The following is a 14,576-nucleotide window of genomic DNA, read 5'->3' as shown; positions in this document are numbered from 1 at the left end:
AACTATCAAGGGTGCAGGCAATTAATTCCGCCCTGACCCTAGGCACTGACATAGCTGCCTCTCTGACATGTGAACACCACTCCCCCACGCGACCCCCTTCTCTCGAATGGCCTCAGTGAATCTTCCTAAGGGATTCCTAATTAAATCTAAACAGATATATGGCACCCCTGCTGCAGTTCTCCTAATGAGATCTGTCCCGGACCAGAACAAAATCAGTACCAAAAAAAAATAAATAAATAAAACAGACCACCACCCTCCAGCTCCCACCAAGATGAATCACTAAAAGCTGTCAGATAAAGTCTTTGTAAAACGTAAAGCACTGACAAGCAGGATGCAGGCGAGAGGACAGAGAGTCATGACGGTACACACAAGCTTGGCACAATAGACAGGGTGCAATACGCTCCGCTGTCCGGATGCTCTTAACTGCATGCGTTTACATTAATTACTGGTGGCCTCCAGGCAAACTGGGTGGGAGGGGCTGGATTTTTAACCTGCATCACCGTCTGAATGATCCGGTGATCCCTGGCTCTGTCGTCTGACGTTCAAATGACACGATGACACCATGATGTTTAAAGCATTAACCTAGTCTCTAAATTTGAGGATGTGCTAACATTCTGTGAGCTCTTGGTTCCCATTTCGGCCGAGTCTAGTTGTCGCTGGGAAACATGAAGTGGTAATGTTGTACATAAAAGTTTTTCTTGTTTGTTTTTATTTCACCTAGGAATACGGATCAATTCCATTCAGTTCAGAATGACGTGTGTTGAAATGATTAGGAACAGCAGGCTAGTGCAGTGGAGCAGGTGGTGCTAAAATTATCTTGCAACTGCAAACATGCCCCTTCCTCTCAGGGCTTACTGAGAGAGATGAAGGGCAAAAGAAGACCATGTTGGACCATGTGGTATGCTCTGGGATGTGGGCCGTGTCTGTAATTACGAACAAGCCTCAGCTAACCCAAAAGAGCAGATTTATGTTTCTTACCGTTATTTTTTTTCCACTTTTCCACTATGCCACTGCCTATGAGACAAAACTCGCATGGAATTCTAAAAGTAAAATGATAACTGGGCCCAATTTGCTGCACTAAGACATTAAGAAATGCCCTCTACAAAAGCCAGGGCGGTTCACAGATGTGCTCGGCATGTGTGGTGTGTATGTTTTAAAATGACTTGCTGTGGTGAGGGTTGCCTCGGCAACATTCTGAACAAAGATGACCACAACGAGAGAGCGATTTATAAAGAAACAATGAGTGCCCTGCACATTGCCCGATCTCCCCAAGACACACAGACTCCTAACATCAGCATCCTGGGCCAGTGGCAGAGTACACGGTTGCATAACCGCTATTCACAGCAATGTTTAAAAGCATCTCTCTTATATTACGGTACGGCAATCAGCCGATTACATAATTGCACTTCTCCCATCCTTTTTGATTTTCCTCTCATTTCTAATTCAGCTCTATTTCTAGCTATGGCTTTCTCTGTTAATACATTTCTATTAGTCACTCTGCATCTACCTCTTGCTCACACAGTCCACAGTGCTTTGTGCACATGTCCATCTCCCAGAGCCCTTTCTGTTCCTTTCCAAATCTCCCATTAGACATCTTATAGTTTGCAGGAGTAAAAGATCGAGAAGCGTGTCCTGTATCAGTTTTCAGACAGCATTTGCCATCTGTCAATCTATGAGGCTTACAAAATGCCTTAAAAGTTGAACTAGAAATTTGAACTGATTTGAACTGATCTGGAAAACGTTGTGAAGAAAACCGCCGTGTTTAAAAAGCAAAAGTCAACCACACATATATCACAGTCCCTTAGTACTCAGCAGATAACTTTGTTACTTTTACTTATACTCATGACCAAGCAGACAGGACACACATTCTCAATTAGTCCTTTTAAGGAAAAAAACAACAACAGAAGCATAGTCTTGTTTGTATAAGGGCTTTTACATGTTGCTAGACCGATCGTTCTACGTGCCTAAGCAGGTCTCAATCGCCTCTTCTCAAAGCTTACCCAGTCAAACGTAACCTCAGTATAAGGTCCGACAATATACACTTCCTCAATTAGCAGGAGTTTATTCATGTGTTGGGTTAATGAGTTCAGAATGAGACACTACATTGTGGGTTTAAAAAAAATAGATAAAGAAAACAGACAAGAATAGATAACCATGCATGTCGCAATGTAGCTTGAGTTTTTGTATGCAAATGCGAAAAGATTTATATATGTACAACATATATTACTTACAGGTATTTGCCACAAAACTTCTACATCTTCTCAGACTTAACTGATTTTACATATACGCAGATGTGGAGTAAAGTTGTTATTATAAGATGAACATCGATGAGACTTCAGCTCTGTCCGAATGCATTAGGTCATTAATGTTTACGGGCTGCACGGACATATCTGGAAAAATACTACTTGTACTAAGATACTGTACTCCTTCCATGTAAAAAAATACTCTTAGAAATGATGCCATGCAGTATGGTCTGTTCTATTCTGTGGTTATGCACCTTTTTCTTTAAGATAAAGACACTTGCTTTTTTATCAAAAAGACGCCCAAATACCAATAAACATATAGAACATTTTTGAAATACTAAACTCCTAACACAAACACAGCCTACAATCAAACACAACTTGCATCCAAAAAAAAAAAAATTCTAATCAATTATTTTGTGTATGCAGCAGATATGGACGTTGAGATGTTGATGTAACATTGAAGACACTCCCATTTGTGATTTAAACGCTAACATCCTGTGCAAACTTGGCAATGCTCATTAACTAACAAACATTCAAACTGTACATCTGATCTCATCCGAACAGCACTTATGACTGAGATTATCCGATGATGTAATGGATATGCATTTCATAACTAGGAATTTCTCCCCAAACAGGTGGCTGTGAAGCGATACACTGAAACACACCTGCTGACTAAAGTAATGTTTCAGTGCTCACAAAAATAATTACAATCGACCCGATAACCTGTCCAGCTCGTTGTTACGGCAGATATGCATGCCCTTCACCATGAAGGATGAAGATCAAAGATGAAAAGCATGAGGTGCAGAGCAGGGTATAAGATGAAACATCGTGAATGGTGTAAAGGAGATGCAGAAGAGATGACTACACGATTAAGGGTCTGAACTTTACCCGGTATCGCTTACCTTCGATGGCAATGACATGCTCCCGGATCTGGTTCTGCAGCAGGGGCTCGTCCACCCGCTCCAGGAGCTCGTAGATGGAGTAGATGTTCGGATGGACGGATTCAAACCTCTGGATCTCGGACCTGATCGCCGCCGAATTGGCGAGGTGCTGCTGATAGTTCATTTTGTGGGTGAAAAGTGTCTCAACAGGCTCTGATTGTGTCCTGACGTGTCTCTGTAGGGTTTAGGCATAGACCATGCTCAGAGATCCAACACGCCTTGATGTGTCTTAATACTGTCTTTGAGATGTTTTTCAATCAGAAAACACTTTACTGTTTATGATTAATTCCGAGACGGGTACGACTGACAAGTTCAACACTAGACAAAACTCCAAACCAAAGTAACTAGCTGTCGGTGTTTCTGAAGTGCGCCTGGGTGATGATGGTGATGATATTTCCACACAGAAGATCCCAGGGCAGGAGCTCTGAGGCCGGAGGGAAGCTGAGAGTTCCCCCGAGGTGAAGTCCTGACTGGAGGGGCAGATGGAGACGGTCAGCTCGGCACAGCTTCCCCATATCCTCCCTCCGCCTCCGGAGAAGGGAAACGCACGAACAGCACAGAGTATAAACCGAGCCTGCTGAAATCACCAAGTGTTTGTCATAACTGGCTAAAGGCTATAAAGGCTAGCTAGCCAGGTTGAAGAAAGAAAGAAAAAAGGAAAAGAAAGAAAGAAACAAACCAACACCAGGCCCCCTAAATCCCGTTCAGTTTTTGCAGAATAAAGTACTCATGAGCGGGCCCGGCGCTTGTCATATTCTCTACACGCCGCTGGTTGCTTGGTTTAAACGGGGGAGAAAAAAACAGTCGGAAATAAACGCAACAACAACTCAGAAAGCCGAGCGCCGGTTAGCTAGCTGTGTGATGTGCTAGCGCGCTAGCGCGTGAGAGTGTCGGTTCTGCGCACTCTCCGCTCTCGCTCCCTTGCTGTGTACACTCCAGCGCGCGCTCCCAAACAACAACGGCCAAACTGTCTTTTTTTCTTTACTATTTTCAATAGCACACGCTTGTCGCACCGGCACGCGCATCAACCGTGACGTTATGCTCCGCTCAGGTCGCTTGTCTCTCTCTCTCTCTCTCTGTCCTGTTTTTCTGTTTCACGAGCGAAGGCGCGAGCGTCCCCTTTCCTCCTGAGCAGCTCTCCGTCCCGTCCGTATCCTCTTCTCACACACCATTTGCGCGTGCTCGCTCCTTGGGACGTTTCCTACTGGAAAGCTGCGCGGCTGAGCGTTGGTCACGGTCCTAGCTGCAACAATACTGCGCAGTGTACTGGGAAAATCGTTCATGTCCATGCAGCGCAGTCATTACGGCTCTGGCTGCGCTAATCCTGTGCAGTCTGCAGCACAGGTTGTAGATAATAAGGTGAGAAATTTACTGCAGGTTCAGAGGTTCTCGTGATTATCCCTGGAGGAGCACTACAGTATATTTTAGTGTCCTCCCTGCTCTACAACACTTGCACCTCCAGGGTGCAGGTTCAATTCCCAGCCCTGGGCTGTGTGCATGGAGTTTGCATGTTCTCCCTGTGCTTGGTGGGTTTTCTCCCGGTATTCTGTTTCCTCTCACAGTCCAAGGCATGCATGTTAGGCTCATTGGCATTCCCAAATTGCCCGTAGTCTGTGAAGGCGCATGTGAATGTGAGGTCCCGCCAATGTCGTAAAATAGGAATAAATACAATGATAGTCACCATTGGCCTTCATGGTCCCTAGTTGGACTACAAAAGTTTTTAGATGGGTGGGGGCTGAGAAAGCATTAAAATGTATAGGGCAGGGGTTCTCCAGGACCATAAATGAGAACGACTGGGTAAAATGAAAGATTGCGGATCTGGTAGGGACTCCCAGGTTTGGTCCTGAACTTGGGTCATTGTGTGTATGTCTGTTTTAGTCTATGTTCTCTCTATCTCTGCTTGTCTTTTACGTACTAAAAACATTAATTCATCTTCTATACAGCTTTTTTTGTGCCCTCGCACCTTTATGTTTGCATCTACTGTATGTTTGCATGGTTCTTGGTAAATTTCCTCAGCGTACTTTCCTCCCACAGCCCAAAGCTATGCTAATTAGGTTCCTCGCCATTCCCAAATGGTACAGATCAAATAGTGTTCGCCTTGTGATGGATTGGCACCATGTCCAGGGTGTACACTGCCTTGTGCCCTAAGTCTCATAGGAAAGGCTCCAGGCCCACATGAACCCTGCAAAGGGATAAGCAATATAGAATATGAATGAAAAGCTTTCATTACCCATGAGACTATATTGTTTTTGCATAATATCTGATCTCTTTCTTGGTACAAAATGAATGTCCACATTATGATGGTTCTATCTTGCTTTTAATAGTTCATCTATAGTTATTAATAAAAGATATTGAATCAACATATAAGGCATCGAATAAACCTCTTGGACACAGGGTGTGTGGTAAAAATTGGGGTGGCGAGGCTTATTTTAAGAGTGGCAGCTGCCATCCATGTGGTTACGCCCCAACACACTAGTCACATAGCAAAAAAGGCGGTGTACTTATCACTCAAGGCAATGCGTAATCTGAGCACAACATCAAGTGTTTAACTGCATATGCACACACAGATAGGACTTACAATGGCAATGGGAGTTAATACAACATGAGTTCCAGTGCACACCATACTGCAATTTATATAAAAAAAAAATTAATCCATTTAAACCCAATATGGCAAACAATTCCAAGAATCTATTTCTGTTAATACAAATGTGTCTATAGAAATAACACAAATATAAAATAAACAATAAAATCTTTATTTAATTAACGTGAGTTGCTTAAAATCACAGCACATTCAGACATTTATTTAATTTAATTTCAATAACATTTGAATCAGGGAGTATTAGAGTACAAGGAAGTAATCGCTCAGCTCCTCCACCACCTGAGCTTCAAGTGCGCAAAAGTGAAACAGGTTGTTTTCTTCCTCACATGACCTTTGTCCCGTCCACGAGCAGAGTATGCATTACTCCGTTTTTTTTCTTTCCACTGCCAGTGGCTTTTATGCAACACTCATGTTTCCCCACTGCAAAATGTGTCTCAGCGCTATCATGTGTAAACTCCCCCTGTACATTAAAAAATACAAATGCACACATTTAAGGTAAAAGTTGTTAATGCAGTAGGTATGAAGGCACACACACATGAAAGTTCTTTCAGATCCATGTACATATGGGTCCATAAGTATTTGTACACTAACACTATTTTCATTTTTTTTGTCTCTGTACACTCCGGCAATGTTATTTGAAAAGAAGCAATCAAGATATGATTCAATTTTAGACTTTCAGCCTTAATTCAAGTGGTTTAACAAAATAATTTTTTTATCTGGTAAAGAATTCCAGACTTTTCCCAGGTAGAAATTAATTGTACAAACGAATATAATGCTACATAGTAGAATTATGTTTAATTTTTATATGCAATTGTTTTGTGGTTTATTTACCTTAATTCTGAAACCCTTGAACACTACCAAATGCTGTGTTTCTTCCACTGAGATGTTTTGCCAGGCCCTTACCCCAGCTGCCTTCAATTGATGCTTATTTGTAGATATTTCTGTTTTTATTCTTAGAAATGATTGACTCATTTAATAAAATTTGATTGATTTGGGTTGTTTTTGTTGTTTTTGAGTCAATGTTTCTTTTTCAGTATGTTTTGGGTCATTATCCATCTGTACAGTGAAGCACTATCCTATAAATTGTGCAGCATTGAACTGAATCAAAAAATTCATCCTGCTGCTTCTGTTAGTAGTCACAACATTAATTAGCACTTTTGACCCTGTTCCATTTGCAGATATACATGCCAAAGCTAACACTGCCACCACCATATTTAACACACCCCAATCATGATCAGGCATCATGATCCTGTCCTTTTCAATCTTCATATTCTTCACCTGCAGTCATTCTGATACAAGGTATTATTGGTTTCATCTGTCCAAAAAAAGTCTAGTTCCAGAACTGGGCAGGTGTGTTCTAGTAAAGCTTAATCAGGCCTTTCTATTCGTGAGTGTTACATTTTGAGGCAGACGCTCTGTGGTTACAGTCCTGAAGGTGTCTTTTCATTGTTGACTTTGACAATGATTTAAATCTCTTCCAGGGTGTTCCTGACTACTTGTTGTGAAATGATGTTTTCACCAAGAAAAGAATTCTGCAATTATCCACTTCTGTGGTCTCTGGTGGTCTTCCAGGCCTCTCGCTGAGCTCATTAGTGCATTTCTTAATTTTAAGAATGTATTAGATCGGTCTGTTTTGCTTTTTGTTTTTTCAGCCCAATGATGGCCTCATTCACTGGCGTCAATACATCCAGGCTCAGTAAAAATGGAGGGTCTTCGTAAAAAAAATAATAATGTCGGTTATTCCTAAAAAGCATTTTTATTAATTCCCCCTTGACTTAATGGAACATCTACACTTCAAACACATTTTGATTGCTTCATTTAAAGTGCATTTGTGGACTGAGGCAAAATTGCAAAATGAGTCGCTGTTCAGGAACTTATGGACCTGACTGCTTGTATATTTACTTTTTTACATTTCAATTGTCTGCAGCAGATTATACTTCCACATGACAAGCACTGGTTATTATTCAGGGGACCTTTTCGTACAATCAGTCATCGAAAGCATGATTTAAAATTAAACTTACCATGGTTTCCATCTTTTGACCATTGCACCATACATCCATAGTATCTTTCTCTGTTAAGTTGTAAAAAAAAACAATAATAATGAAGTATTTAAACAAAACACATTAGAAAATGGAGCACATGAGGACATGCAGGAGTATTGCCACATCTGCCAAAGGAGTATGCCTATGACTGTATCCCTGTAATTACACATGCTACAAACATCTAGCTTTTCTGAAAAATAAGCAGACTGTAGAAGTCTGCATCCACAGGTTTAAATGAAATTCATTCGAATACAATGTGCTTCTTGAAGATAGTGAGTGGCACAGACAATTAGTTCCTAGCTATTTGATCCTAAATGTATTTTCCTTGAACACAGCTGCATTGCTTTTCTCTCTTACCCAGAACAATCCTACAGTCAGCACCATCAAGTTTCAGCAGCCAAGTCTTGGATATTTTGGCCCAGGTCTCTATAAATGTCTGGAGACTTTTTCCATTGATTTCCAGAGTGTACTCATAAGTAAAGCCGGTAAGTGCTTCGATATTTATAGTAGCTTTTGCGCCTGTACATCCAACAGGGAATGTTTCCTTGCCCACCAGTTTGAACATCCAGTCCCTCCTGAGGACCTCCTTCAGAATTAAACAGTTTTCAGTTTTGCAATATTATGACACTTTGAATTACCTACATGGTTTCTCATCAAATGCAAATCAATCTAGGATCTAATACGTGTTCCATCTTACCGTCTTGTTGATGTAAACGACACGCTTGCCTGTGGTGGTTCCGTGCTCAAATTCAATCTGGTAAATCCCATCACTGAGCGGCACCTCCCACATACCCACCACATCGACATTCGACATTTTTTTTTATTGAGCATACAGGTTACGTATTTGCCCTATTCTATCTTAATGCACTGCCCAAACTCAAATCGGAACATATTAACAATCTCCATAGTTGTACACTGCTGATTAATTTCCTGAAGCCATTTAGTTCTTACCCATTGCTCACTCAGCAGCTCATGCATTAGTGTTAAGCGGCTTAAATTACTAGGCCCTCTGTGTATGTGTCTGTGTGTGTGTGTGTTTTATTTCTTCATTGAAATGTGGTTCTTCAGATTCATAAGTCTTCAGTGAAATAAAACTGAAGTAAATTGCATTTTTTCCATCATTTACTTAAAAAAATAAAAATACGCTTTTCAGACTGCTGTTGGACTACATCCAAGTCTAATAAAAGCATCAAAATGTAATCTAATCTATTTGTATAGATCCGTTTCATCACTTAGTGGAACATTAGCTGAGCTCAGATGGAATTTCACTTGTTCTTACTGTGTCCACTTTCCTCCTACCTTCTTTACATATGCCAGGAAATCGATTGGTGCGGCTATATTGCCCCATGGCCTAAAATATGCCATGATAAACTTGCTTATGAAGATGAATGAGAAAACCACACTTTATTAACATAACTATTAGAGCTCTCTCTTGCACCAGTCACTGGTTTAATACTGAGCTGATATTACTGCCTGTGCAGAGTTTCTACTTTACACCTTTTAAAACAAACCAGTAGGTTGATGCCTAAATATAAATTGCCCCTAATGTGTGTGTTCATGGAATGTTGCAGTGTATTCCCAACACGCACCGCTAAAATCCAGATCCAGGTCAACCCTGGCCTGGATATAGTGTTTACTGAAAATGAATGAATATTCAAACTCATCACTGAATCCACCATTTGTAAACATGTAAATCTTTATCTATGCAATAGTCTCCTTTGAACAGTTGATACTGAAATGTGCTGATGCAAATCCCAGCCAGTGGATGCAGTGTCGGCCCAAGCGGCCCAAGCGGCCAGTGTTAAACCTCTGCCAAGTCGTTGTGCAGATCAGATGGTCAGCTGTGGTGACCACATGACGCAGCCGTAAGACTAACAACATTTATCATCTGATGATCTGTTAATTGATGAGGCTTTTTAAAGCGATGACTCTAAATTTACTTCTCTCTGCAGCAGCGATAAGTTTGGATGGTCTTTATGATGGTGTCTAATGGGTTTTACAAATGCACTTAACATAACTGTTGTTGCAAAAACTGTTTCAGAACAGCTGACCTTAAATTAATGTCTTAAATTAACACCTGACTGTTGTTATTAATGTTGTGGTTGTTACCTAATTACCTAATGTGTTATTTCATTGTTTTGAAAAAATCCAGTATGTAGAAAATGAATCCATACATGAATACTTACGGCAGCACGGTGGCTTAGTGATAAGCACTGTTGCCTGGCACCTCCAGGTCCTGGGTTTGATTCCCGACATGCAAATTAGGTTAATTGACATTCCTAAATTGCCCAAAGTGTATAAATGCTGCCCACAGGTCCTACCTCGGTCGTACAAAATGGAAATAAATACAATGGTCACTGTTAACCTCCACGGTCATTAGTTGGATTACAGAGGTACCTAGATGGATGGATGGATGGATGGATGGATGAATACTTATGAGACCAAAACATTTTTGTGCACACATTATGGTATTCTATAAACCAAGTTCAGAACAAAAAAAAATTATTCACAGGCAAAGTGTATTTTTTAGCATTCATTAAAATATGGGCTCACTTGAAAGCACTTTAAAGGACTCGAACCTGGCAGAATCTACAAACTTATTAAAAGAATAGAACAATTTAGTATGTTGCAAGGCACTTTTTCCTGTTCAACAACAAACCAAATTAAAACTGACTCACAGTGGATTACTCACTGGATAATGGGGAAAAATGTACGAAAGGCCTAAAGCTTTAGTAAATTTAGGTCATAGGAAAGTTATTTGCACATCACAACACTTTAGCCTATGATCTTTTTTGCAATTCTGAAATAGAGACTAAATTACAAAGCTGGTTATGGCTACAAAACTTCATCAGCTGCTACATAATTAGCAGATTTGTGCTCATATCTGCTTTCAGATACACTGCCTGGTGCCCAAAAGAAGTTGCACACTCATTCGGTCACCTTTATCTTTTATTATAATACAGTTAATGCATACCAGAACCACTCCTGGAGTCCTGGAATATGCCAATGCCATCAGAGTAGAACATTTCATAGATGTGATAACCTGGTCATTCCATGCATTCAGGTCATCAGCTGGATGCAGTCCTAATAGATAGAGAGATAGATAGATAGATGGATGGATGGATGGATAGATGGACGGATGGACGGATAGACAGATACGGACGGATAGACTTACTTACTTACTTACTTTAAGTATTTAATTTAAAAGTAATTACTTTTTAATTACAATAATATCCAATAAAATACAAAACAGTTGCAGTTTATTTGTCTAGTGCCATATTTCAAGTCAAGTGCTTAACATACACCAGTGTTGGTAGAGTACTTGAATTACTTTTTTGATGTAGCGCGTGATCTAAGGCGTTAGGGCCACCATTTAAGTACTCAGTTATTTAGTTACTTTTTCAAAAATGTAAGCCAGACAGCATTTTGTAAGCCAGACAGATTTTCAGTCCCTTAGTGTGTGTGTGTGTGTGTGTGTGTGTGTGTGTGTGTGAAAGTCGTCCAACAAGCCCCGCCCCCAATAACCCACCCGACCCCCCTCTGTTATTCCTGCTGTTATACCCCTATCTCACCTACGCGGTTTGACTATGCGAGGACTGACATGCGAAAAGATGGAAACCTAATCACAGCGGCAAAAACTCGTGATGAATCATGATGAACCATACTTGCGGCTACTGCGCGAAACCGAGTAGGTGAGATAGGGGTATTAGTAGTTAACAGATTATGGGCCAAACTTCGCTGAGTGATGATGGTAGAATAATTATAAAGGTCTTGACTAAAACAACATGCATGAGGAATCACAAAGGAGTTTTCATTTTCTGCAATGGAAAAGTACTCAAACTAGTTACTTTATCAGAAAGTAACACTGTAATGTAACTGTTTACTTTTTAAAGAGAGTCATTTTGTAATACAGTGTAATTAGTTACTTTAAAAAGTAACGTCCCCCAACACTGCACATAACATTCTAGAATGTTCCACAATGTTACCTTTGGACCCCAACTGTTGTTGATACAATAAAACATTTTTACCTTTAAAATTTTACCTTTGATTTTATAATAACTTTCAATAAAGTAACAGATTCATAAAATATCACTAGTGCCACATTTCTGGAATTTATACAGTGCAGTAAACATATTTAGTGGAGAACAGTATAATCAGGAACCCCACAGGTTTGGTAAGGTTAAAGGTGATAAACAATAGTTTTTTAAATGAAACCATCCAAGCATGTTCACAGTGGTTCAGGGGCTACAGTAACACATCTCAGTAGATGGATTGGTTGCATTACATTGCTCCTCGGTATGTATATCCGTATAGTGCAATGATATGGAATTCCATCTAGAGTGGACTTCCCTCCTCGCTCCCAGTGTTCCTGGCGTAGGCTTTGCATCCAATGTGATCTGACTAGAATTAAGTTGTTACTAAACATAAATAAACTGACCATATAAACTACAGCCTTTATACAAATTGCCAGTGTGAAAATGTACACTCATCAGCCTCCTTAATAGGTACTCGTGAACATTTAGGCAATTATGCAATTAGTCATGTAATGGCATAAAACATGCAGATCAAGAGCTTCAGTTGATGTTCAGTAATGCACATCAAATACTAGAATGGTGTTAAAAAGGATGGTTTTTATTATATAACAAACAGCAATCTTTAGTCTCTAGATTAAAAATAAAGACAAAAGACAAAAGACATCCAGTAAGCATGAGTGTTGATGAGAGAGGTCCAACTTCGTGCAGCTGACAGGAAGTCTGTGAACACAAATATCCACTCTTTACAACTCTTGTTAAGTAAATAATAAAAAATAGGCATCTCATACACAACACATCGACTCTTGGGGCAAATTGGCTGCAACACATGAAGACAACATCAGTTTGGTCGCTCTCTTCTCAGATCAGTCTGAAGGAATATGAGACTTTGCTTTGGGATGCTGTCTTTGGACTGTTTTCTGTGTTCTCCCCAGATTTGCATGGGTTTCCTCAGTCCTCTCCAGTTTCCTCCCATTGTTCTGAAGTATTCAGCTACAGTAGGTTGATTGGCTTTGATTAGCTCTCCTAAACTGCCCATGGTGAGTGTGTGCACATGATCCCCTTTTATGCACTGGTACCCTATCTGAGTGAATTCTTCTACCTTGTCAAATCCAAATTTAAATTCTAATCAAATTCAAATTTTATTTGTCACATACACAGTCATACACAGTCATACACAGTACGATATGCAGTGAAATGCTTAAACGACTGCCCATCACCTTAAAATGTAAAAACAGTTAACAAGAAATAAATAGAACAAAATATAAAAAAACCTTTAAAAAATATATAAGAAATATAAAAAAAACTTATCTATACAAAAAAATAAATAAATAAAGATGATTTTAAATGGAAATAAGTGAAAATGACTAGAAAGTGTGCAAATATGCATGTGTGTGCGGATGTCCATGGTCCATAAATGTCCATAATCTGCAATGTGCCCAGTATTCCTAGGACTAATTCTGGACCCACCGCCTTAATCAAGGTAAACCATTTTCTCCTAGTGTCACTGTACTGTGTTATTTTAAAAAGGGCTTGAACCCTATTCCAGGAAGCTCAGAGCACCAGGCAGGGGACATGTTGCAGACCACAAGCCCACACTTACACTTAAACAAACACACACACACACACACACACACACACACACACACAATCATACAACTTCAATCAGTTAACAATGCAGGCTGTAGGAGTAAACTAGAGTACCTGCAGGAAACCCATTAAACAGCAACGAGAACATGCAAATTCTTTCACAAACACATATGCAGAACAGAGGAAATATTTTAACCCCCAGTCTTGGATATATAAGGTGTTAACCATTACTTTGAAATAGCTTGCTTTCTATCAGCTTCAACAGATCATCCGGGCAGATCAAGTTGAATGTTTTAGCCAGAAAGGTTCATCAGTTTACTCTCCCTTACGCTTCTTCTTATCTTTCGTCTGTTCCCTTTCAGGGGTCGCCACAGCGAATCATCTGTCTCAATCTAACCCTATCGTCTGTATCCTCTACTCCCACACCAACTTCATGTCCTCTCTCACTGCATCCATAAACCTTCTCTTTTGTCGTCCTCTAGACCTCCTGCCTGGCAGTTCCAACCTCAGCATCCTTCTACTAATATATTCACAATCTCTCCTCTAAACATGCCCAAACCACCTCAATCTGGGCTCTCTGACTTTATACCCAAAACATCTAACGTGGGTTGTCCCTCTGATGGAGTCATTCTTGATCCTATCCATCCTTGTCACTCCCAAAGAGAACCTCAACATCTTTATCTCTGCTACCTCCAAATCTGCCTCCTGTCTTTTCTTAAGTGCCACTGTCTCTAAGCTGTAGAGCATTGCTGGTCTAGCCACCGTCTTGTCTACTTTTCCTTTTTTTGTTGCTGATACTCTTTTTTCACACAACACACCTGACACTTTCCTCCACCTGTTTCAACCTGCCTGCACATAACTCTTCATCTCCTTTCTACCCTGTTCGTTGCTCTGGACCGTTGACCCTGCACCTTCTTCACCTTCGCTCCCTGTAGCCTCACTGTTTTACTTGGGTTCTTCTCATTCACACACATGTATTCTGTCTTGCTACGGCTAGCCTTCATTGCTTTGCTTCCCAGAGCGTACCTCCACCTCTGTAGATTTTCCTCCACCTGTTCCCTTCTCTCGCTACAAAGCACAATATCATCTAGAAACATCTCCATGGAGACTCCTGTCTATCCTCATCTGTC

The 14,576-nt window shown here is 40.4% G+C and overlaps 2 protein-coding genes across 3 annotated transcripts in view; both read right to left on the bottom strand.

The window, feature by feature from the left end:
- The window catches only part of agap1 (ArfGAP with GTPase domain, ankyrin repeat and PH domain 1), a 147,383-nt gene extending 142,977 nt beyond the window's left edge, over positions 1 to 4,406 (bottom strand). Inside the window, exon 1 of one of the 2 annotated variants that reach the window (XM_053498464.1) lies at positions 3,146 to 4,406. In XM_053498464.1, coding sequence (XP_053354439.1) covers positions 3,146 to 3,308 — 163 coding nt within the window. In that variant the 5' untranslated portion in view covers positions 3,309 to 4,406. The remainder of the gene's footprint in view (positions 1 to 3,145) is intronic. The other variant, XM_053498465.1, reaches the window with a different exon arrangement.
- Positions 4,407 to 5,499: 1,093 nt separating this feature from the next.
- On the bottom strand, positions 5,500 to 8,736 carry faimb (Fas apoptotic inhibitory molecule b). The gene is made up of 4 exons (XM_053499201.1): positions 8,523 to 8,736; positions 8,183 to 8,411; positions 7,805 to 7,854; positions 5,500 to 6,243 (listed from the first exon to the last, which is right to left on the bottom strand). Exons 1-4 carry the CDS (start codon positions 8,637 to 8,639, stop codon positions 6,106 to 6,108), a joined length of 534 nt encoding a protein of 177 aa, XP_053355176.1. The 5' UTR covers positions 8,640 to 8,736; the 3' UTR covers positions 5,500 to 6,105.
- Between the last annotated feature and the right edge of the window lie 5,840 nt (positions 8,737 to 14,576).

Source organism: Clarias gariepinus, chromosome 6 (genome assembly GCF_024256425.1).
Source record: "Clarias gariepinus isolate MV-2021 ecotype Netherlands chromosome 6, CGAR_prim_01v2, whole genome shotgun sequence".
NCBI lineage: Eukaryota > Metazoa > Chordata > Actinopteri > Siluriformes > Clariidae > Clarias > Clarias gariepinus.
Note: the sequence above shows the minus strand (reverse complement) of the source record. Positions and strands in the feature narration are given on the sequence as shown.